Source organism: Orycteropus afer, unplaced genomic scaffold (assembly GCF_000298275.1).
Source record: "Orycteropus afer afer isolate SDZICR_OR568_19922 unplaced genomic scaffold, OryAfe1.0 scaffold00139, whole genome shotgun sequence".
NCBI lineage: Eukaryota > Metazoa > Chordata > Mammalia > Tubulidentata > Orycteropodidae > Orycteropus > Orycteropus afer.
The window spans coordinates 6,125,490-6,151,362 of record NW_006921726.1 but is presented as its reverse complement, the minus strand read 5'-3'; the positions used below and the strand labels follow the sequence as shown (position 1 = coordinate 6,151,362).

The window sequence follows — 25,873 nt, the reverse complement described above, 5'->3', positions numbered from 1 at the left end:
TTTTCTGTATTTTCCAAGCTTTCTCACAATAAAAATGCATTATTTATAAAATTAAGAAAATAAAATAACTATACATTTAAAGAAATTAAAAGAATAACTGAAGAAGATTGGCCTTACAGTTTTTTATATTTTGTATCATTCATCCAAGTGCTAATAATCTACTAGAACTTTTGTATATCCTGAGATTTTCCTCTTTGATTCTACATTAGCAAATAGTATGTGAATAAACCTTGAAGAGTTCAGTGGGAAAAAAAGGAATATTAAAAGAAACACAACCAGCTGTCTTAACCTATAAGGAATCCACTCCAAATTTTTCTGATACTTAAGAATAAAATTCTTCAATTTTAACATTTAGTTATTAGTAGATAGCACTAGATTATTTTTAAAGTACAATAAAATAAAATGCTACTTTACATATTCTAGACTGTCTTTTTTACCACTAAAAAACACACTGCCGTCCAGTCAGATCCAACTCATAGCGACCCCTCCTTGGGTTTCCGAGAAGGTATCACTATGGAAGTAGATTGCCCAACTTTCCTTCTGAGGAGTGGCTGGTGTGTTTGACCCACCAGCCTTCTGGTTAGCAGTCAAATGCCTTAGGCACTACGCCACCAGAGCTCCCTTTTACCAGTAGTGTTTATTTTTCCTAACATTTACAGAAACACCTACTGAGCACAGAGGAGCCTGGGTGGCACAAAAGGTTTACAATCAGCTGCTGACTTTAAAGGTTGGCAGACTGAACTCACTCAGTGGTTCCCACAGAAGAAAGGCCTGGAAAACAGCTTCATGAAAGAATACAGCCAAGAATACCCTATGGAACATTCTACTCTGTAACATACGGGGTTACTATAAATTTGGGGCTAACTCAATGGTAGCTAACAACTGAGTACAAATCACTATACATTTCCAAAGTCGGGTAAGTTCATTTTTCTTGTAAAAAGGTTTCATGATCAAATAAGCTTGGAAAACACTGGCTAAGCAATGTTACTTAGATTTCTTCACCTTGGAGTTTCTCAGAGCTTTTCACATACTAATGTGATTTAACCATGACTTCATTCTTCTTGTGAGCAACTTCCAGAATTACTAGGGGACATAGTTGGGGAAATACTTAGAACTTCCATTGAATTTTTGCTTCATGTTCTGATTTGGTTGACACTCATTTAGTCAAAGATATTCTCAAATAATAATTAGATCAGCACATTTTTTTGAGAATTCTGCTTTACCAAAACAGGTGACAAGTAAAGAACATTGATAGCAAATTTAGGAATATATTATGCAATTTTGTCAAGGCTTTGGAAAATGAGTTCCCTGTGCCTTGTCTTTTAATAGATTAATAGATGAAAAAGAAAATACTTTATTAAAAGTGACTGTTACTCAGTACTGCTGTAACAGAAATATCACAAATGAGTAATTTTAACAAGCAGAAATTTATTTTCTCACAGTTTAGGAGACACGAAGTCCAAATTCAGGACTCCAGCTCTGGGGAAAGTCTCTGTCTGTACACTCTGGGGACAATCTTTGTCATAACTTCTCAAGTCCTTCTCAGTTTCCTTGGCATCCTCCCTATAATGTCTGTCTGCTGTTTTTGCTTGCTTGTCTCTGTGGTAGTCTGTTCCTTTTATATCTCAAAAGTGATTGGCTTAAAAAACACCCTATACTGATACAGCCTCATTAATATAACAAAGAAAACCCTATTCCCAAATGGGTTTACCTCCATAGGTGTAAGGATTAAGATTTACGACACATGTTTTCTAGGGGAAACAATTCAATCCATAACAGTGACCATATGTCCAAACTGGCTTGCTTTGAGATTGAAAGGGGTTTCTGTCAATAGTGATACCAGGACCACAGATGTAAACCAGGTCTATCCCAGGCATACTGGAATAGTTGGAGTATCACCTCAGTGGTTCTACAGAGTTTCATCTGGTGTCTAAATTTACTTCAACCCTGATTCTTGATTTCAGTAGCACATTCCCCAGAGTCAGAGTTGACTGAGTCTTCATTGAATCTCAGATTATAAAATGTGTGAAGGATTCTGAAATCTTTGGCAACACTAATGCTTTAAACCCAAAACCATGGCTTTACAAAATAAAATTATATTCTTAACATGAGACTTTCAAAGTGGTTAAAAGTAAAGCTGTGCATATTCCTAACAACAGTTAATGCAAATAGCTTTCAAAATGTGCCTCTCCCAGAGAATTTTACATCAGAATGTCAAGACTGTTAATTCATACTATCAGAATTAATGTGGTGTTTACTGTAGAAATATTTGTGAAACTAAAGCTTCTGGAGGAGGATTGTTTCACATTATATTTATTGTTTTCTGTCTTTTTAAATCTTACAGTTTTTTGAGGTGCCATTTGATTCAAACATGAATAGGACAAAGAACAGACCTCTGGTTCGTGGACAGATCAGGTAAAATCATGAATAAAAGTCTCCTCCGTATTATAGAACATTCATTTGCTTGTTCATCCTAAATCATTTCCCATTCTTTGTTAAAGCATACTTTCAAAAGGACAAATTGATGTGGATACACAATACCTTTCATAGCAATATGTACTACATAGCATTTAAGGTGGAGCTAAGATTTGTAGTTTTATTGTGGGAATAATTTATAGATTACTGTATTAAATTCAGTTTTGAGTTATGGACATTGTTTCACTTATATAATGGCTTAAGATAAAAACATTCCATTAACACAGATTATATTTAGACAAATCCATATAAGATCCCAGAAGAAAAATATGTCTTAAATGTAATTTTTTCAAATAAACTGATAATGTCGTTATATGCCAAGTAAATTATCACCTCTATTATTCTCCTTTCCACCAAATCCAACTAAGTAGAACTGAAAGGCATATAAATATTCTAATATCACTAATAGTTAATAATTAAACAGTCTGTTTCCTAAAGACCTCTAAATCAGCATTTCAAAAAAAATTTTTTTTTTTAATGTAATGTGTCTCACAAGCCTTTGCTGTTGTTGTTGTTGTTGTTAGGTGCTGTTGAGTCAGCTCCAATTCATAGCCACCTTGTGTACAACAGAACGAAACACTGCCTGTTCCTACGCCATCCTCATAATCCTTGCTATATACTGAGCCCATCATTGTAGCCACTGTGTCAATCCATCTCACTGAAGGTCTTCTCCTTTTTTGCTGACCCTCTACTTTAGCAAACATGATATCCTTCTCCAGGGAATGGTCACTTCTGACAAGATAACCAATATAGGTGAGATGAAATGGTCATTCTCATTTCTGTGGAGCATTCCAGCAGCACTTCATCCAGGAGAGACTTGTTTGTTCTTCTGGCGGTCCATGGTGTTTTCAGTATTCTTCGCCAACACCACAACTCAAAAATTTCAACTCTTCTTCAGTCTTCCTTATTTGTTGTCCACATTTCACAAGCATATGAGGGGATTGAAAATATCATGACTGAGGTTAGGTATACCTTAGTCTTCAAAGAGACATCTTTGCTCTTTAGCACTTTAAAGAGGTCTTTTGCAGTTGATTTGCCAAGTGCATTACAGTCTGATGTCTTGACTTCTGCTTCCATTGGTGTTGATTGTGGATCCAAGTAATATGAAATCTTTGACAACTTCAGTCTTTTCTCCATTTATTGTGATGCCACTTACTGGTCCACTTGTAAGGATTTTCATTTTCTTTATGTTGAGGTGTAATCCATATTGTAGACTATAGTCTTTAATCTTTATCAGTAAGTACTTCAAGTCATCTTCACTTTCAGCAAGCAAGGTCGTGTCATCTGCATATCACAGCTTGTTAATGATTTTTCCTCCAATCCTGATGCCACATTCTTCATATAGTAGAGCTTCATGGATTATTTTCTCAGCATACAGTTTGAGTAAGTACAGTGAAAGGATACAACCCTGATGTACATCCTTCCTCATTTTAAACCATGCAGTATCCCTTTGTTCTGTTCAAATGACAGCCTCTTGGTATATGTACAGATTTCTCATAAGCACAATTAAGTGTTCTGGAATTCTCATTCTTTGCAATGTTACCCATAATTAGTTATGATCCACACAGTCAAATGTTTTTGCATAGTCAATAAGACACAAGTATACATCTGTTTGGTGTTATTTGCTTTTAGCCAAGATCCATCTGACATCAGCAATGATATTCCTCATTCCTCATCCTGTTCTGAATATAGCTTGCATTTCTGGAAGTTCCCTGTCAATATACTGCTACAACGATTTTTTAATTACCTTCAGCAAGATTTTATTTGCATGTGATATTAATGATATTGTTTGATAATTTCCACATTCTGTGGGATCGCCTTTCTTTGAAATGGGTACAAATATTGATTTCTTCCAGTCACTTGGCCAGGTAGCTGTCTTCCAATTTTTTTGGCATAGACAAGTTAGTCCCTCCAACAAAGCAGACATTTGTTGAAACAGCCCAGGGGTTATTCCATCAATCCTAGAGCCTTGTTTTTCACCAATTCCTTCAGGGCATCTTTGACTTCTTCCTTCAGTACCATTGGTTCTTGATCATATGCCACCTCCTAAAATAGATGAACATCAACCAATTCTTTTTTGTACAGTAACTCTGTGTATTCCTTTCATCTTCTTTTGATGCTTCCTGCATCATTCAATATTTTGCACATAGAATCTTTCAACATTCCAACTTGAAGCTTGAATTTTTTCTTCAGTTCTTTCAGCTTGAGAAATGTCGAGTGTGTTCTTCCCTTTTGGTTTTCTAACTCCAGGTCTTTGTACATTTCATTTTAGTAATTTACTTTGTCTTTTCGAGCTTCTCTTTGAAATTTTCTGTTCAGTCCTTTTATCTTGTCATTTATTCCATTTGCTTCAGCTGTTCTCCATTGAATAGCAAGTTTCAGAGTCTCTTCTGACATCCATTTTGTTCTGTTCTTCCTTTTTAATGATCCTTTGCTTTCTTCATGGGTAATGTTCTTGATATCCTCCCACAATTCATCTGGTTTTCAGTTACTGGTATTCATTGCATCAAATTTGTTCTTCAGATAGTCTCTAAATTCAGGTGGGATATAATCAAGGTCATATTTTGGCTCTTGTGAACTTAACTTTAATTGTCTTCAGTTTCAACTTGTACTTGCATATGAAAAATTGATGGTCTGTTCCACAGTTAAAATCCTAGAAGAATAAAAAGGGCCGAATGATTTATACAACCAGTCTAAATTCTCTTCATATTTCCAGACATTGCCCTCATAGAGTTTAAAATTTATTGAGGTAACACTTGTGGATCAAATAATCACACATACTAAATCTAATAATAAAGAAAAACAAACAGATATAATCATATAACTCTATGCATTAAAAAAGGTATTTAATATTAACTGTTTTTAACCATTTAATTCTTAATAAATTTAAAATACCCTATATTTAAAATAGGGCAATTTATTACCAGTCAGATTTAAGAATAAAATCTTTATGTATATCTGATACTTTCTTTTCCTTTTTTAATGTATAAACAAAACTATGTGTAGGTTTATGTTTAGGAACTGTCAGAAGTACTTTTGTGTAAAGTAATGTATCTTTAAAGGGGAGACTGCAACTTCTGTTAATCATCTCAAAAGCTAAAAGCTGCTTAAATCACAGGTACGTAAATTGCATTGGAATTTTTATCGTCATTTAGTCTCAGTAAAATCATACACTCCTTTGGAACAAGGGGGAATGTAGGAATAGGCCTAGCAAATATAGTCCTTAGGAATGTAGTGATAATCTTTGCTCAACAGAGCCCTAGTGGCATAATGGTTAGGTGCTCAGTCATTAACCAGAAGATTGGTGGATCAAACATACCCAGTACCACTGGGATAAAGACCTAGTGATCTGGTTCCATAAAGATTATTCTTGTTGTTGTTCTTAGCTACCATTGAGTCAGTTCCAACTCATAGTGACCCTGTGTACGATAGAACGCAGCACTGCCCAGTCCTGTGCCATACTCATGGTTAGTGCAATGGTCCAGCCCGCTGTTGGAGTCACTGTGTCAATCCATCTTGCTGAGGGTCTTCTTTGTCACTGACCTACTGTACTAAGCATGATATCTCTCTCCAGGGATTGTTACCTTCTAATAACATATCCAAAGTACCTGATATGAAGTCTCACTATCCTTGCTTCTAAAGAGTATTTTGACTGTACTTCTTCTAAGACAGATATGTTCATTCTTCTGGCAGTTCATGATATATTCATTATTCTTTGCCAACACCTTAACTCAAAGTCATCAGTTCTTCTTTGTTGTTGTTGTTGTTGTTATGTGCCGTCGAGTCGGTCCCGACTCATAGCGACCCCTCCTTGGGTTTCCAAGGCAGTATCACTACGGAAGTAGGATTGCCCAACCTTCCTTCCGAGGAGTGGCTGGTGAGTTTGAACCGCCAGCCTTCTGGTTAGCAGTCAAGTGCTTTAGCCACTATGCTACCAGAGCTCCTCAGTTCTTCTTTAGTCTTTATTATTCTTTGGCCTTCCTTATTCATTGTCTAGCTTTTGTTTGCACATTAGGCAATTGAAAATACCATGGCTTGGGTCAGGTGCAGCATAGTCTCCAAAGTAGCATCTTTCCTTTATAACACTTTAAAGAGGTCGTTTCCAGCAGATTTGCCCAGTACAATGTGTAGCTTAATTTCTTGACTACTTCTGTGGACATTGATTACGTATTCAAATAAAATGAAATCCTTGACAATTTCAAGCTTTCCAGTAGTGAGGATTTTTGTTTTATTTCTGTTAATGTGTAATCCATGCTGAAGGCTGTAGTCTTTCATCTTTATCAGTTAGAGCTTCAACTCCTCTTCATTTCAGCAAGCAAGGTTGTGTCATCTGCATATCACAGGTTTTCAATGAGGCTTCCTCCATACCTGATGGCACATTCTTCTTTGTATAGCCCAGCTTCTCGAATTATTTGCTCAGTGTACAGATTGAATAAGTGTGGTGAAAGAGTAAAACCTTGATGCACATCTCTCCTGATTTTACCTTGTGGATTATCATCCCTTCTATTTGAGAGAGCTCTGGTGGTGTAGTGCCTAAGGCATTTGACTGCTAACCAGAAGGCTGGCGTTCAAACCCACCAGCCACTCCTCAGAAGGAAGGTTGGGCGATCTGCTTCTGTAGTGATACCACCTTGGAAACCCAAGGAGGGATCACTACGAGTTGGATCTGACTCGACAGCAGTGTGTATGTTCTATTTGAACAATGCCGCTGGTCTATGTCCAGTTTACACATGAGCACAATTAAGTGTTCTGGAATTCCCATTCTTACATGTTATCCATAATTTGTAATAATCCACATAGTCAAATACCTTTGCATAGTCGAAGGTATTCCTGTTGGTCCCTTTGGTGAGGTTCACATATATACTTGCCATTATGTTGTTGGAAAAAGGAATTTGCAATGAAGAAGTCATTGGTCTTAGAAAATTCTGTCATACAATCTCCAGCTTTGTTTCTGTCACCAGGGCCATATTTTTTGAATATTTATCCTTTTTCTTTGCTTCTAACTTCTACTTTCCTATCACTAGTAATTATCATTACATCTTGAGTTCATGTTTGATCAATTTAGTACTGGAAAAGTTGGTTAAAATCTTCGGTTTCTTCATCTTTGCTGTTAGTGATTGGTGCATATATTTGAATAATAATTGTATTAACTGATCTTCCTTGTAGGCATCTGGATATTATCCTGTCACTGAGAAAGTTGTGCTTCAGGCTAGATCTTGATATGTTGTTTTTGACCATGAATCCAATGCTGTTCCTCTTCAGTTTATCGTTCCCAGCATAGTAGACTATATGATTATCTGATTCAAAATGACCAGTATCAGTCCATTTTAGCTCTCTAATGCCTAGGATATTGATCTTAATGCATTCTATTTCATTTTTTATGTCTTCCAGTTTTCTTAGATTCATATTCCATATATTCCATGTTCCAATTATTAATGGATATTTGCAGCTATTTCTTCTCATTTTGAGTTGTGCCATATCAGTAAGTGGAAGTCTCGAAAGCTTTTCTCCATCCAGTTCATTAAGGTTGGCTCTGTTTGAGGAGGCAGCTCTTCCTCAATTATATTTTGAGTACCTTCCAACTTGAGATGCTTGTCTTCTGGCATTGTATCATACAATGTTAGTCATATTTTACGTCTCTTTCAACGTGAGGGTCTTGTCTTCTGGTAATATGTCAGAGAGTGCTTCACTACTATTCATGAAGTTTTCACTAGCCAATTTTTTTGGAAGTGAATTGCCAAGTCTTCCTTCCTTGTCTGTCTTAGTCTGGGATTCCACTGAAACCTGTCCACCATGGATATCCTCATTGGTATTTGAAATACTGGTGACATAGCTTCCAGCATCATAGCAACACATAAGCCACTCCAATACAACAAAGTGACAGATGAATGGTGACCATAAAGATTACAGCCTAATAAACCCTTTGGGGCAGTTGTACTCTGCCACATGGAATCTCTGTCGAAATCGATATAGTAACACCTGATGACAGCAGTCTTTGTCCAGTGTAGTCTTTTCCTTCTGCTCTGGCAAAACAGTCTGTTAGTACATTCAGGAAGGGTCATCCTGGCCTTCATGGTTGTTACTGGCAATACCTTGCTTCTAAATGAGGGGAGATTACAATACAGTTACTTAGTCTTTTAAAACTACTTTTATTTAAAAAATAGCCCATACAGATTTTTTTTTAATAATAAACCTTATTTGGCATGTTAGAGAGCAAATCATAGGCCTAAACAAAATAAAAATAAACTTATTTTTATAGCTGGGGTGTATTTTATCAAATAGGTACAAGGAGCTGTTATGAATCTAGCACAAATCTTCTCATGTTAAGAAATACATTTTTAAGACTGAAGACTTGCATCTTGCCATTTATAGTTTAGTAAAATAGTGTATGCTACACAGATGTTTTACAAGTGAATGACTATATAGGGTATAGTAAAAAGCCTTATAAGCTATCCATTAACATTTATTTCTTAGCTTTGGTAGTTTTCATGCTCACCACAGCTATTGGCTGTTTTAGTAGAATCATTAGCCATATTATTTTGCGATTTTCTTTTTGGTATTTACTGCACCCTTTAATTTGAGCTAATATACTTTATTGATTCTATACAACTTTATAGACTACTTTACAATTTGGAACGTGAAGTGTGAGTCCCTATTACTGTTAATGGACCAGTAGTATTATAAGTCTGAGAAAGAATGCCTTTGAAAGTCTTGTGCTGATGACAGCTATTTCAGTCTTTGTAAACAGATTGGTTTCTATCCATCCTAAAGACATATTGTAAACATTTATGGAAACAATATAGTTCATTAGCTTTTTCAAGCGATTGCAGTTTACTTTGAATATTATTACTGAAGTGAACAGAATTATATTCTAAAGAGTAAAAGTAATGTAGTGACACTTAAGGAAAGAAACATGTGCATGGACTGGTCATTCTGTGGTATTCTAAAGAGCTGGGACCTATAAGAGTCTTTTGTTTGTGTGGCTACCCCGGTGCAGTTGTGCATAGCTGCCTTTCTTTGTGCTTTTAGTTTTAGTCTTCTCTTTGAGAAAAACTTGGTGGGGAGAAGGGGATACTGAATATCTTGTAGAGATGACAGTGAAGATAGTGGGTTTTTGTTTTTTTTTGCTTGTTCAGTTTTATTCTTTATTCCAGATAGAATTTGATATATCACCACTTTCAGAAAAATATATAATGAAAGTCATGATTTCAGAACATAGAACATGAGATAAATGATAAGGTCACAAGAAAAGTTTATCAAATTCATGTAGTTAATAAGGTTGAACAGTAAATTTCATTGTCCATTTTCTGTTGATATCAGTTACATAATAATAATTAAGCATTACGTGTATGTTGTTGTTGTTGTTATTTGCCATCGAGTCGGCCTAATTCTCACCCTAACACCATGAGACAGATATGGTTAAATTCTCCCAATATTCAAAGGAGGAAACTGAGGCTCCAAAAGAATAAGAAACTTGCCCATGTTATTATTCTGAATAAATGCAGAAACAGAATTTGGCCCTGATCCATTTATCCCAGACCCTCAGGTCCTGACTAGTACACATAACTGTCTCTCAAAAACTCTTTGTCCATACAAAGAAAATATCACTCTGGGGAGTCCAAACTTCTGCCTCTTGGTTCTTAAAGAATACAAAGCACTTGGTAATGACATTGGAAGAATATTATCAGCAAATTTAAAAAAACAAACAAAAAAGTAGTAGTAGAAGAAGAATATTGTCTGGAACTTCTATAGAGGAAAACAAAGGACAGGCATCCCTCAGTGCAAGCCAAAGACAAAAATATCAGAGAACAACAACCCATGAGAACATTTTAGAGTATGTGGCCTTGAATCAAGCTGGGAGGGGAAACTCTTCATCAGACATTGCTATTCAAGTTTGTGGCTCTCGCGGTTCAGCCTGACCATGGAGTAAATCAAGACAGTGGAAAAAAAAGAGAGAGAGAGAGAGATAAGAAAACATCTGTGTTATGTGAGTATTGAATGATGGCCAGAATCAAGAGCTAGAGTATAGAAAGTGATCTATGACATGAAAAGACTGTACAGTGGGCTTAAGGATAGTGACTGTGCACCCTGGTGAGCCAGGGAAGTCCTGGTTTATGCCTGTTGTCCCAGCAGAATTATTGATAATATCCTCTGTCATTCTTAAAATGTCCAATTTAATGATTACTGTAGGCCACCCTTTATCTAGGAATGTTCATTAAATTTCTTTTATTTTTGAATTTGCTTATTTTTAAAACTATTTCATACAAGTTCCAAATGCCTAATTTGCCTGGAATAGAAAGCAAACAACAAACACATAAATGGGAAGTACCATGTGTCTGAATCAGTTTATGGATAGACATTGTAATACAGATTTCTTCCAAATGCTTTTTAAAGGTACAGTCAATATCTTTGTTTTCCTGCCAAGAAAAAAGATAAATACAGTCAACTAACCTTTTGGACATTTCTGGCAAAAATGTCCTGGCTATAAATGGCTATTGTGAGGAAAAAGTTGGGCTGAGAACTGTCTTTTATTCGCTGGCAAAGAACACATCTTAGAATTCTGATTATGTTTCATATCACAGAGTCACACTGAAGAATGAATAAACCCACTTTAGCAGCTGAATACAAACTCAAAGCATATAATGAAGATAAATTTTACAAGAGTTTGCTTCCTTATTAGAAAATCAGATTCAGTGTGATCTAACTTTAACTTGGTGACAGGAAAAAGCTAATTTTTAAAAATCAATAATAGAAAACATCTCAGTCTTCACAAACTCTTTATATGGTCTTCATGGGCTAAATGAAAAATGTCATCAAACTGACTCTTAAGTTTGGGTAACTCACTTCATTAATCTTTCCATAGCAATATATCCTTGTGTAGAATGGGATCATAATTGAGATCCCATTCCTTTCATAAGATTATTGTGAGTATAGTAAGATCAATAAAATATGTAAATGAAAGTGTGTTGTTGGGAAAGAGGTTTAAAACCCTAGAGTGGTTTACAGAACTTTCATCTGTTTTCAAAATTTGCTTTGAAATAAAAGTATTTACTCCTTATCCAGTGATAGCATAAAAAAGAAATTCAAGTTACTTTTAAGAGATGAGGAGAATGAAGTAAAATACTTGGCAAATAAGAGGAATCAGAGAATGAAAATTGAATATATTTCCATTATCGTGATTAAGTTGGTAGCAGAAACCACTCAGTGAAAACTAAGCAATGGCAAGTTATTGAATCATTAATTCATACTGTCCTCTCAGCACAGATTTATCAAGAACATTCTGTATTCAGAGAAGTATGCTAATTGGGAGAGTTACAAAGAAGTAAATGAAGTAGAAATGGCCTCCTAGGCAAGAGAAATACAGAAATAAAGACACCAATGAAGATATATATATGATATATACTATCAAGACAATGAGAAGGCCATTCTGACAAAACTAGACAATTAGTGTGGAGCATATGTAAGCATTAAAATTAGAGAAAAAAGTTACAGACTTTGGCATATGAACAGACTAAGAAAACAAAGACATGCCAGGCAAGAGGAAGATAGTAAGCAGAGATTCACCTACACATTATCATCTTGCCTGTCTACCTGTGTATCCACTCATACATCAGTGTTTGTTATTACTGATAATGCAGTGTTGTGTATGTAATAGTGTTAACTTTTGTTGTCTGTAACTCTTGTGCACCACTCCATGTCTTCCTTTTCTTTAGTGATACTGTGCTGGTGACCCACCTCTGGTATATTGCCTTTCTCTTCACCTAAATCATTACATATTCTTACCTAGCTAGCAATTTTCCCTCCCCTCCCATCCATGGTAACCATGGAAGAATCTTTCTTTCCATGTGTAAACCTTTCCTTGACTTTTTATAGTAGTAGATACATAAAATATTTATCTTTTTGCAATTGACTTATTTTACCTCAGCATGATGTCTTCCAATTTCATCCATATTATGAGGTATTTCACAGATTCTTCATTATTTAATGTTGCATAGTGTTTTGGTTACCTAGTGCTGCTCTAACAGAAAATACCACAAATGAGATGGCTTTAACAAACAGAAGTTTATTCTCTTACAGCTTTGGAGGCTAGAAGTCTGAGTTCAAAGTGCCAGGTTCTAGGGTCTAGGTGAAAGAAACTTGACCTTGGGCTTCAGCTTTGCCTCTTGCTCCCGGCTCACTGAAGCTAGAGGCATCTCTTCACTCAGGCAGATGCTGGCTGCTGAGGCTGACAAGCCCAAGGCCAACAAATAAAATCGCACAGTCTCGATAATACAAAACCATACGGCAGGCCATTGATTCAAGTCTATTAAAAGTCCCAAGATTGGCAGAGCATGGTAGGCTGATGAATGAAGACAGCTACATGCAGGGTCCAGGTGTGCCAAAAAGCTAGAGACCATTCCCAAAACTTCTCCTTAAATATGGGAAGCAGACCACATCCCTAAAGCAGCTACTGAACTGGTTCTCACAACAGATTCCACCATGGAGTTGATTGCCAGTCTCATAATGAGGAATAACTACCACCAGCTGCCGAGCCACTCAAAAGGAGGCCCAGCCAACTTGACATATGACACACAGTATTATATCATATGTGTATGTGTGTGTACTATAGCTTATTTATCCATTAATCCATTGATGGGCACTTAGGTTTTTTCCATCTTTTTGCTATTGTGAGTAGTGCTGCAATGAACATGGGTGAGCATATATCTATTCATGTCCTGGCTCTCACTTCTTTAGTATGTATACCTAATAGTGGAATTTCTGGATCAAATGGTGTTTCTATTTTCAACTTTTTAAGGAAACACCATACCATTTTCCACAGTGTTTGCACCATTTTACAGTCCCATCATTAGTGTATGAGAATTCCTATCTCTCCATACCCTCAACGGTATTTGTTGCTTTCTGTCTTGTTGAACTTTGCCATTATTACTGGGGTGAGACGATATCTCACTGTTTTGATTTGCATCTTTCTAACAGCTAATGATTGCAAACATTTCTTCATGTGTTTGTTGGCCACCTGAATTATCTGTTTTGATGAAGTGTCTGTTCATGTCCTGACCATTTTTTAATTGGATTGTGTTTCTCTCTTTGATATTGAGGTGTTGAAGTTTTCTATAAATTTTAGAGATAAGACATATGTTGGGTATGTCATAGCTAAATATTTTTTTCCAATCTGTAGATTCTTCTTTTATGCTTTCGCAAGAAGTCTTTTGATGCAAATAAGAATTTAATTTTTAGAAGGGGACAGTCATCTAGTTTATCTTCTGCTGTTTGTGCATTTTGGATTATGCTTAGTAGTCTACTTATTTAATAAATTAGGACCCCTAGGACTACCCTAGGAGCTTTGGTAGCATAGTGCCTAAGGCACTTGACTGTTAACCAGAAGGCTGGCGGTTTAAACCCACCAGCCACTTCTCAGAAGGAAGATGGGGCAATCTACTTCCATAGTGATACTGCCTCAGAAACCCAAAGAGGGGTTGCTATGAGTCGGGTCCAACTCGACGGCAAACAACAACACAACAGTATTACCCTTATTTTATCTTTGATAAGCTTTATAGTTTGGGGTTTTACATTTAGGTCTTTGATCCATCTTGAATTCATTTTTGTGTAGGGTGTGAGGTATGGATCTTGTTTCATTTTTCCTCAAATTGTTATCCAGTTTTGCCAAAACTATTTGTTATGGGAGCTGTCTTTTTCCCATTTAATGGATTCTGGCCCTTTGTCAAAGACAGCTGCCAATAGATGGAGGATCAATTTGTGGATTCTCAATTCTGTTCCATTGGTCTATGTGTCTGTTGTTATATCAATACCAGGCTATTTTGACTATCATGGTTATATCGTAGGTTTGGAGATCTGTGAGTGTGAGACCTCATCCCTGTTCTTCTTCAATAGTGCTCTGCTTATCCAAGATCTCTTCCCTTTCCATATAAAATTAGTGATTAGTTTTTCCATGTCCTTAAAAAATGTTGATGAAATGTGCATCAGGATTGCAGTATGTCCGTAGATCGCTTTGGGTAGTGTGGTAGTTTCGGTTGTTGTCAACTTGGCTAGCCCTGATTGAGTGGCTGGGCAGCTGGATGTAGTTATTCCCTATGGAGAGATTGGTAATTAACTCCATGGTGGAATTTACTGGAGCAGTTAAGTAGCTGCTTTAGGGATGTGGGCTGCTTCCAGTATATAAGAAGCAACTTTGAGGAAGGTCTCCAGCTTGTGGCACTCTTGAACCCTGCATGTACCTGAGTCATTGTTCAGCCTGCCATGTTCTGCCGATCTTGAGACTTTCAGTAGACTTGAATCAGTGGCCTGCCATGTGGTTTGGTACTATCGAGACTGTGCCATTTTATTTGTTGGCCTTGGGCTTGTCACCCTCAGCAGCCAGCAGCTGCCTGAGTGATTAAAAGCTTGCAGCTTTAATGGGCTGGGAACAAGAGGCAGAGCTGAAGCCCAAGGTTGAGGGACTTTCACCCAGCCCCTGGAGCCTAGCACTTTAAACTTGGACTTCTAGCCTCTAAAACTGTAAGAGAATAAACTCCTTTTTGTTAAAGCATCCCATTTGTGGTATTTCTGTTAGAGTGCCACTAGGTAACCAAAACAGGTAGTGTTTTGTAGTTTTCTTTATATAGGTCTTTTGTCTCCCTGGTAAAATTTATTCCTAAGTATTTTATCTTTTTGGAGCTCTGGTAGCATAGTGGCTAAGACACTTGCCTGCTAACCAGACGGCTGGCGGTTCAAACCCACCAGCCACTCCTCGGAAGGAAGGTTGGGCAATCCTACTTCCGTAGTGATACTGCCTTGGAAACCCAAGGAGGGGTCGCTATGAGTCGGGGCCGACTCGACGGCACATAACAACAACAACAACATTGTGAATGGTATTTCTTTATTTCCTTTTCCTATCAAAAAATTTTTATTGTGATTTGGGTGAAAGTTTACAGAGAAAATTCATTTTCTGTTCAACAGTTCACACACATTTTGTTTCATGACATTGATTACAATCCCCATAATGTAATCACTGTCTTCCTATTTCTTCCCTGTGGTTACCTTTTCTTTGTGTCCTTCCTGCCCTCTGAGCTATCTCCCTGTGCAAATGCTGCTCTCCTGATCTTCCATGATTGAAGATCCAAAGAGCAGTGTACAGTATACCTACTTTGTATAATTGTATACCTTGTAGCCCTGTTTATTATCTGGTTGGTAGTCACAGGAGTAAGCTCAATTCCAGGCCCGAATGGTGACTAGAGGCCATAATTTTGGGAGTTTCACAGTAAGCCACGTCTTTTTTATGATTATGAGTTTTGTCCACATTTTTTCCCCGCTCTAACCAGGCTCTCTTTATTTCCTTTTCAGAGGTCTCTTTGTTGATGTAGAAGAATCCAACTGATTTTTATATATTGATCTTGTACCCTGCTAAATCTTTCAATTACATGCAATAGTTTTCTTGCTGAGTCTCTTGGTATTCTGTGTATAGGATCATATCATCTGCACATGGAGATAGTTTTACTTTCCTCTTTGTCAACTGGATGACTTTTATTTCTCTTTCTCACCTTATTGCCCTGGCAAGGACTTCCTCTACAGTGTTAAATAGGAGCAGTGATAGAGGGCATCCTTGTTTGGTTCCCATTCACAAGGGGAATGTTTTCATTCTCTCTCCATTGAGAATAATGTTGGCCATTGGTTTTGCATATATGCCCTTTATTAATTTGAGGAATTTCCCTTCTATTCCTATTTTGCTAAAAGTTTTTTTAGCAGGAGTGGATATTGAATGTTATAGCTTTTCTGCATTGATTGATATCATGTGGTTCTTTTCCTTTCCTTTATTTTTGTAGTGGATTACATTGGTTGTTTTGGTAATGTTGAACCATCCTTGCATACCTGGTATGAATCCCACTTGGTCATGATGTATTTTTTTATATATATAGTGTTGGATTCTATTGGCTAGGATTTTGTTGAGAATTTTTACATCTATTCATAAGGGATATTGGTCTGTAATTTTCATTTTAAGCGATGTCTTTGCCTGGCTTTCATATCAGGGCTTGTTTCATAAAGTGTATTTAGGAGTATTCCATCCTTTTCTATGTTTTGAAATAGTTTGCTTTGGTTGGTGTCAGCTGTTTTCTGAGTGGTAGAATTCTCCATTAAAGCCATCTGGGCCAGGACATTTTTGTTGTTGTTGAGAATTTTGTCTAAGACCTGTTCAATTTTTTCTTTTGTTATGGGCCTGTTCACATTTTCTACCTCAGTCTGTGTTGACTTAGGTAAGTTGTGTGTGTTTAGGAATTTGTCCATTTCTTCTTGGTTTTCAAACTTGTTGAGTACAGTTCTTTGTAGTATCCTGTTAATAAAACAAACAAACAAAAAAAAACTCACTGCCATCAAATCGGACCCAACTCATAGCGACCCCTGCTTAGGTTTCTGAGGTGGTATCACTGCAGAAATAGAATGCTCTACTTTCCTTCCAAGGAGTGGCTGGTGTGTTTGAACTGCCAGCCTTCTGGTTAGCATTCAAATGCCTTAGGCACTAGGCCACCAGAGCTCCCAGTCTCTATTATTATCCTTTTTATTTTCATTAGTTCTGTTGTGATATTACACATTTAATTTCTTATTTATGTTATTTACATCTTCTCTTTTTTTTCTTTAATTTGCCAGTAGTTTGTGAATTTTGTTAATCTTTTAGAAGCACCAATTTCCAGTCTTATTGATTCTTTCCACTGTTTTTATGTTTCATTTATTTCTACTCAAATCTTTATTATTTCCATTCTTTTGAAGATTGGGGTTTTTTTGTTGTTGTTGTTGATTTGTTGTTGTTTTTGTTGTTGCTCTTTTTCTAATTCCTGGAGTTGATGGGTTAGATAGTGATTTTGGTTCTTTCTTCTTTTTTGATGTGTGTCTTTATTGGTATAAATTGACCTCTGAGTACTGCTCTTGCGATGTCCCAAAAGTTTTGGTATGTGTGTTTTCATTCTCCTTTGGTTCTTGGAATTTTTTATTCACATTTTATTTCTTCTGTTATCCAGAAGTTTTTCAACAGAGTGTTATTCAGTTTCCATGTGCTAAAGGGGCAAGGAGGCCACATCTTCTGACCCTCTCTAACCACACAAGAGGAAGGCAGAATCACCATCAGTTGCCCAAGGCCTATTCCTGTGAGGCCAGACATGCTGCCTCCCTCCAGCCCTGACACCAACCATTCCTCCCACAGCACTCACCACCTTTCTGCTGGGCTCGATTATTCACTGCAGTGGCCACACAGAACTTATAGATTATGGGGTTTATTAAGGAAGCACCAGGCTACAATTCAAGTTCAGGAAAAATGCTCAATCTCTCTCAGCCTGCCGTCTCTCAGCCAACAGTCTCTCACAGTCTCTCTCCCAGCAGTGCATCTCCCTCGGTGTCTCTCTCAGCAATGCATGTCTCTTATGTCTCTTTACTAGCAGCACGTGTCTCTCAGGAGCATGTTTCTCTCAGCCGCACGTTCTTCTCAGCCAGCAGTTAGAGAGAGAGAGAGAGAGACTTCTTCCTCTAGGAAGCCTCCTTTTGAGCCTTGCAAAGTGGCCAAACTAGCCAATCATAACATCAGAATTCTAAGCACCTAAGAGAGTGAACTTCCCAGAACACTGCTTTGTGCCACGCCCAACAGAAATACCCCAGGTGGATAACTTTTATAATCAGGAGCTCCTCAGTTGCTCACAGTAAATTCCACCACAAAGTTTACAAAGACTTTTAGCTAGAAAAGCCATACCAGGTAATTTACTACACGTCAGTCCACCCCCTGGCTTTTCTAGCCATTATCCCTTTTATACATCAAAAATGAACATCCTCTTCACCATCAGTTTAAGAATAATCACACTCATGAAAGCATGAAGCCAGCCACTTCATGCCTTTATCTCCCCCCATTTTGGATAGCCAATTTCTAATTTGCCCATCCCTATCAAACCAATACTGTGAGGAGACAAGCATGGTCCTTTCTCTCTGAAGAATCTTCTGTAGTGCTTGGAACTTTGGGCATCTGCATCCATAAACAAGCAAAGTCCAGCCCAGCGCAAGCCATCATATTGCAGCAACTTAACAGCAACTCAGTGTCAAACACCTTCCTCTCTGTTTGGTCGGGTTCTGGTCAGCTCAGCCCTAGCCATCCCAGCTAGGTCATGGGTACCAGCTGCCAAGTTTGGGAGTCACACTCTTCCCTTCTTCAGACCAGCCAGCACCTTCTCTCACATCCTCAGTTCTCAGGGACTATTTCAATGCCCATAGGCTCACAACTCCTTGCATTTCAGAGGAGCCAGCCCTTCCTCTAATCCCTGGCCTCCATGGCCTACATCAAAGAGTACTAAACTCAGCAGCAGCCGGTTTTTCTTTGCTGCGCTTCCCCCATTTCCACTCAAGTGAACCCACATGGTCACAATCAAGTAGCATACAATTCTACTACTCACTGGCTTCCTTTAACTTTCAGTCCTGGAAGGGATTTCTTTCATGGACCATGTCTTTCCTGCCTTGATGCACCCAAAGCCTATCTGCCTGCTAGAAATTAAAAAAGCCAAACAATCTTTTTTTTTTTTTCTCTCTCTCTCCAGGTCCTCTCTTCAAATGCAAATCTTCTATTCCCTTACTAGTAGTAGTGGGTGGGTCTCAGTTTTTCTGCCTAAGAGCCTACTACTCTACACACAGGGCTTAAAACAAAAGCCTGTGTTTCTGCTGGGCAGATTCTATTTCCTCTTTTAAACATATCCATCAGCTAAAGGTGGACTTAGAAGCTCTCTGTTATCCACACTGCATAATCATTTCTAATGTACAAGCAGGTAAGAGAACATTCAATTCCCATAGTACATTCAGGTAAACACATAATCCAAAACACATAATCCTTTTTAAAACATTCCAGGTTTGTTTCTTCACCTTGATTACAATCCCATTCTATGCATACGGCCTTGGGCCTTTGGCTGGGTGTAACCAAAAGCCCTAGGCTCTGGATCAGTTATCTCCTTTAAGAGGTAACACCAAACAAAGTAGCCATCTAAGAATCCAAAATTTCACTTCCCAGGCCCCTTCTTTCTTTTACAAAGTCTCATGCTCCTATGAGTCTGGAGCCACTGCAATGAATCCCACTCCTTCTGACACCAACTGCTAAAGGGGCCAGGAGGACACATCTTCTGACCTCCTCTAACTGCACAAAAGGAAGACAGAATCACTATCAGTAGCCCAAGGCCTATTCCTGCGAGGCCAGTCATGCTGCCTCCCTCCAGCCCTTTGACCAACCCTGACACCAACCATTCCTCCTGCAGCACTTTTTGCTGGGTTCGATAATTCACTGTAGTGGCCACACAGAACTCACAGGTTATGGGATTTATTAGGGAAGCACCAGGCTATAATTCAAGTTCAGGAAAAAACCCTCAGTCTCTCTCAGCCCACCATCTCTCAGCCAACAGTTTCTCATGGTCTCTTTCCCAGCAGTGCATCTCCCTCAGTGTCTCTCTCAGCAAAGCATGTCTCTTGTATCTCTTTCCCAGCACTGCATGTCTCTCAGGAGCACATTTCTCTCAAGAGCATGTTTCTCTCAGCAGCATGTTCTTTTCAGCCAGCAGTCAGAGAGACTTCTGCCTCTAGGAGGCCTCCTTTTGAGCCTGGCAGAGTGACCAAACTAGCCAATCATAACATCAGAATTCTAAGCCCCTGAGAGAGAGCGAAATTCCCAGAACATTGCTTTGTGCCACACCCAACAAAAATACCCCAGGTGGATAACTTTTACAATCAGGAGCTCCTCAGTTGCTCACAGCAAATTCCACCACAAAGTTTACAAAGACTTATGGCTAGAAAAGCCATACCAGGTAATTTACTACACCACACCACACCACGTATTTGATTTCTTTTCCCTAATCTTCATATTATTGATTTCTAATTTTACAGCATTGTGATCAGAGAAGGTGCTTTTGTAATGTTTCTATATTTTAAAAAATTTATTGAGGCTTGCTCTGTGGCTTGGCATAATGATCTGTTTTGGAGAATGATCCACACACATTGGAAAAGTGTATTGCATTTTTGTTGGGTGGAGTGTTCTGTATATGTCTATAAGGTCAAGTTGGTTGATTATGTTGAAATTTTCTGTATCTTTGTTGAGTTTCTTTCTAGTTCTGTCCTTCGTCAAAAGTGATGTGTTAAAAATCTGAACTTTCTGTAGAACTTTCTGTCTCTCTTTTCAGTTCTGTTAATGTTTGCTTTATTTATTTGTATGCTCTTTCATTGGGTACCTAGATATTTAATATGGTTATATCTTCTTACTAGATTGACCCTGTTATCATTATTTAACATCCCTCCTTGTCACTTAGGCTGGTTTTCACCTTAAAGTCTATTTTATCAGATACTAATATTGCCATTCCTACTCTTATATGGTTGCCATGAGCTTGATGTGTTTTTCTCCATCTTTGTATTTTTAATTTATTTTTATCTTTGTGTCTAAATTGAGTCTCTTATATGCAGCATATTGATAGGTCTTGTTTTCTTATCCGTTCTCCCACTCTCTTTCTCTTGACTGGTGCACTTAATCCATTCACATTCTATATAATTAGTGATAGATATGGATTTACTGCTGTCATTCTTTTGTGTTTTTTATTATGGTGTTGTTGGTTTCTTTGTTACAAATATTTTTATGTGCTGAGTTGATTTTATCATTGGTTTTTCACTTTCTTCATTGTTGATTTTCTTCTTTTTTTATTTTGGTCAGAAGACTTATTAATTTTCTTTGTGGTTGCCCTGTTGTTAGTGTTTATCTTCCTAAGTTTGAAAATGTCTCTTCTATATTGATAGCATCCTGACTTCCTCTTCATTTGTAATTTTATCATTTATTTCCTCCTTTTGCTTTGTAGTTGTTGTTGTTTACAGGTCGACACCTCTGGTTCACTATTTGCAATTTTAGAAGCTTATTTTAATTTTGAGAATTCTTTTTCTTGGTTGATTTCTGGTTGTCATGTATCATAATCTTAGATTGTTGTCTTCCAGTGTTCATTTTCTATCTGAAGAACTCCCTTTACAATTTCTTGTGAGATTGGCCTTGTTTTCACAAATTCTTTTAATTTCTCTTTATCTGGAAATGTTCTAATTTCATCATCATATTTGAGAGACAGTTTTGCTGTATATATAATTCTTGGTGGGCAATTTTTTTCTTTTAAGGTTTTATATATATCATCTCACTTCCTTCTTGCCTGCATGACTTCTGCTGAGAAATCAGAGCTTAATCTTACTGGTTGCTCATTGTGGGTAACTTTTTGTTTTTCCTGAGCTGCCCTCAAGATGTTTTCTTTGTACTGGGGTTTGAAAAGCTTGATTGTGAAGTGCCTTGGTGACTTTCTTCTGAGATCTGTCCTGTATGAGTTACATTGAGTTTCTTGGATGGATATCTTTTTGTAGATTATTTCTCTTGATATTATCCCATATAATTCTTAAGCTTTCTTCATTTCTCTTCATTCTTCTTTCCAGTTTTTCCTCAGGCAAACTGTGTCATGGGATTTGTTTTCTTGTTGGCTAATGTGTTCTTCAGTATCTTTGATTCTTTTATTTTATCCTTCCAATGTGTTACCGTTCTCTGTAATTTTAGTGCTTATCTTCTGCATTTCTTTATTGCTGTTTTGTGTAATTTCTAATTGTCTATTTTGTCATGTTTCTCTTGTATTGTTCTCTTGGATTCTTCTAGTATATTGTCTGACTTTTTCTTGTGTGTGGTTTTCTTTAGCACTTGGAAGAAGATATATATATATATTTAAGATGTATATATATAGCTTCGTTTCAACATATCTAGATGGGTGAGGCAGACATGCTTCTTTGGTTGTGAGTTTAGCAACTCTAGGGTACTTTCCAACTGTCTTCAGGTAGGTGGAATACCTTGTGGGAATGTAGGTGCAGGTTTCTTTTTCTTATCTTTTTGTTATCTTCTTCCAAGAGCTAAAAAAAAACACAAACAAAATCAAGGAAAAGTCAGACATATACCAGAAGAATATATATATATATATGAACCAAAACCAAACTCACTGCTGTCAAGTTGGATCTGACTCATAGCGACCCCTCCTTAGGTTTCCGAGGCAGCATCACTATGGAAATAGATTGCCCAGTCTTCCTTCCGAGGAGTGGCTGGTGGGTTTGAACCACCAGCCTTCTGGTTAGTGGTCAAATGCCTTAGGGTCTACGCCACCAGAGCTCCTATACACACACACACACACACGCACACACATATTTGAGAGATACATGTGTGGATAGATAGATAGGTAGATGTGTGGATAGATAGATAGATAGATAGATAGATAGATAGATATATGTGTGGATAGATAGATAGATAGATGTGTGGATGGATAGATAGATAGATAGATAGATAGATGGATGGAGAATTCCTCATCAGGTAGTTGTTGCCTGTTTTTCCTAAGGAAGGTTTCCTGGTTCTTTATTTTGTTCACTTGCTTACTCTATCTTGTTCTGCTTCTTTGTTTGAATTGAAGTTGTCTGTTGTCTCTGAGATATTTTGAAATTGTTGTTTTTATGTGTTGGTTTGTTTCACCCTGCTTTTTTTATTTTGCTTTGTTTCACCAAATCTGGATGGGTGGGGCAGGCATGCTTCTTTAGTTGTGAGTTTAGCAGCACTAGGGCACTTTCCACCTGTCTCCAGATAGGTGGAATATCTGGTGGGAAAGTGAGTGCAGGTTTCTTTTTTGTTATGAAGAGGAGCTACATTTGGTATGAGCAGTGTTGTCCACCATCTGTTGTTAATCCAGTGGTGCAGGAGTGGGTGGTGGCACTTGCCTGTTAGGTGAGGTGGTAGATATAGTAGATATGGCTGTCTGGTGGGTAATCAATGTCCTTCTCCCATTGAATTGGATAGGGGAAAAAAAAGAGAAGTAAAAAATTTAAAAAGGAGGTTGGAAGAGGGAAAAAATGGTAAAAACAAAAGAAGAAGAAGAAAAAGAGAAAGAAAAGAAGAAATAGTGTACAAAAGAAAAGGAAAAAGAGAAAAAGCAAAAAATAGGGCACGGGAAAGAAAAGGAAGAGTGGCTTTTGTAATTATGGTCAGCTGGCAGCAGTGGTAGCAAGCCGCTGTGCCACTGTCTGCTAGAGTATGTGCCATCAGAGATGAGAGGAGCCTGGCATAGATGAGCACCTCCTAGAGATGAGGCCACAGGGGTGCACCTCTTGCATTCAGTGAGAGGAAGTCCTGTCAGTGACATAGGACAGGCAAACCTGGCTCTGTCTGGTTAGGATGCATTATGATAGGTGGCTGGGCTGCTGAAGAGGTGGCCTAGGAACTGGATGGTTGGGTGGCAGCCAGGGTGTTGTCACTAATTACTTTGTTGGTGAGAGCATGAAGAGGGTTCACTTCAGTCACCAGGAAGGTGTGTTTATTAGAGTACATAGTGTACCTTTATAGTCACTACGCACTGGCTTGTCTCCAGTGCCTTTCTGGGTACATGCAACTGATTATCCAGTTCCTGCCCAGCTTCAATTAAGTGGGGGGCCACCTAGAGTCTAGTGTCTCTAATCAACACCTCATTGACCTTCTCCCTCAAGTAGCCTGCAACTCAAATGACTAGTGTTCACTTGTGGTGAGTTGTTTCATTCCTCTTCTCTGGCTCCCTCCTCACTCCACAGTCACCTATGCCATTGGAAATCTGGCTTCCTGTTTCCCTGTACTTTCCTCTCCCAGATCCAGCATGTATTCTGCTCACTTTGATTCCCCCAGAGGCAGGTCTGTCCACATTGTCTCTCTATCTCAGTGTGGATTCCATGAAGTTGGTTTCTTCTCTCTGATTTATAATGCTTTCTTTGCTTCAAAATGGCCATGCTTCATCAGGTCCTGGCTTCTTCTCTCTCCCCATACATATATATATATATTTCAATATATATTGAATATATTTACTCTATCCTCACTCCATGTCCCTTTCCAGTCAGTGCTTCAGTCTAATTCTTTATTGTCTCATTAGATGTTCAGAATTCCAGGATCATTATTTGTATCTGTTTCACTTGGTTTTCACGGTCTCTGTTGTAGAGGAATTGATCCAAGTTTATTAGCAGAATGAAATCTTGTCTCTGCCTCCTATTGTTAACAGTTTTACAAAAGCAATAAACAGAGATAATATAGAGTAATGAGGGAAAACTGCTTTTGAGAGGGCTGTTAAGGAAAGCTGTGCTGAGGAAGTGGCCTTTGAGCTGAGATCTGAAGGATAAGCCTGCAGAAATCTGGGGAAGAGCATCAGAGGCAGAAGGTACAGCAGCTGCAAAGTCTAGGAGGTCATCTTGACACGATAGAAAAGAGACCATTACAGAATGAATGTCTGAAGGTAGACAATGATGTCTGAAGGTAGCCATGATATGGTGTCTGGATTGAATTGCACATGCAATGGGAAGCCACTGATAAGTTTTAAATAAGGGATAGACATGATCAGATTTATGTTTTTGAAAGAACTCTTAATCTTCCCTGGGGAGAATGACCACAGGGAGACAAAAGTGTGGACAGAGACCAGTAGAGAGGCTATCAGCCATCCAGGCACAAGCTGATGATCACCTGGTCCAGGTTGGTTACAGTGGAGATGAGGTTTTGCTATTGCTCAGTTCAAAGTTTATGCTGGTTGCTATGCCCTGAATGTTCATTCACACTCTTGGATATGCTCTTCAAACCTTTTTTCCCCCTTTTCTGTGGATCACTGACCTCTCTCAAACTCTGCCATCCTTGCCTCCCTGCCTTTACTCCTGTTCCCTTCTACTTGCCTTCTTTTTACTCTATCTAGAACTTCTGTTTGGTCTTCAAGGAATATCTCAAGTCTCACCTCTTCTCTGAAATACACTTCTGTATACTTATTATCTCCACCTTTCTTCAGTTCTGCAGCTCTTTGTATAGGTACCCATATAAACTAGAGCGGCAAAGTAGACATTAGAACATAGCTTCAGATCACATGCACCTCCACTGTCTAGTCTGAGCCTCACAACCCACCCCCACAACAAAAATACTTTACCACTTAGTAAATTTGTCTGTGTTGTTGTTGTTATGTACCATCGAGTTGGACCCGACTCATAGTGACCCCTCCTTGGGTTCCGAGGCAGTATCACTACGGAAGTAGATTGCCCCATCTTCCTTCTGAGGAGTGGCTGGTGGGTTTGAACTGCCAGCCTTCTGGTTAGCAATCAAGTCCCTTAGGCACTATGCTACCAGAGCTCCTCTAAAACAGAAAGGAATGAGCCCTGCAGGGAAAGAGGACTGCTTTACTCTTGTCCACTCTCCTCTACTGAGAATCATCTTAAACCAAAATGGTTTGAATGGCTAGCATTCTAAATATAGCCTTTTCTTTTATTCCCTCCTTTAATTTAACTCAGTAATTCTCAAACCTTAGTGAGTATGCCAGTTATTTTCCAGAGTTGTACATATGTACCTTGCACGTGCTTTATG

General features: G+C 38.1%; 1 protein-coding gene across 1 annotated transcript in view; it reads left to right on the top strand.

The window, feature by feature from the left end:
* LOC103201019 (protoheme IX farnesyltransferase, mitochondrial) overlaps positions 1-25,873 on the top strand; it is a 255,588-nt gene that overhangs the window by 175,595 nt on the left and 54,120 nt on the right. Inside the window, exon 5 of the mRNA XM_042781625.1 lies at positions 2,345-2,415. Within this exon, the coding sequence (XP_042637559.1) occupies positions 2,345-2,415 (71 nt within the window). The remainder of the gene's footprint in view (positions 1-2,344; positions 2,416-25,873) is intronic.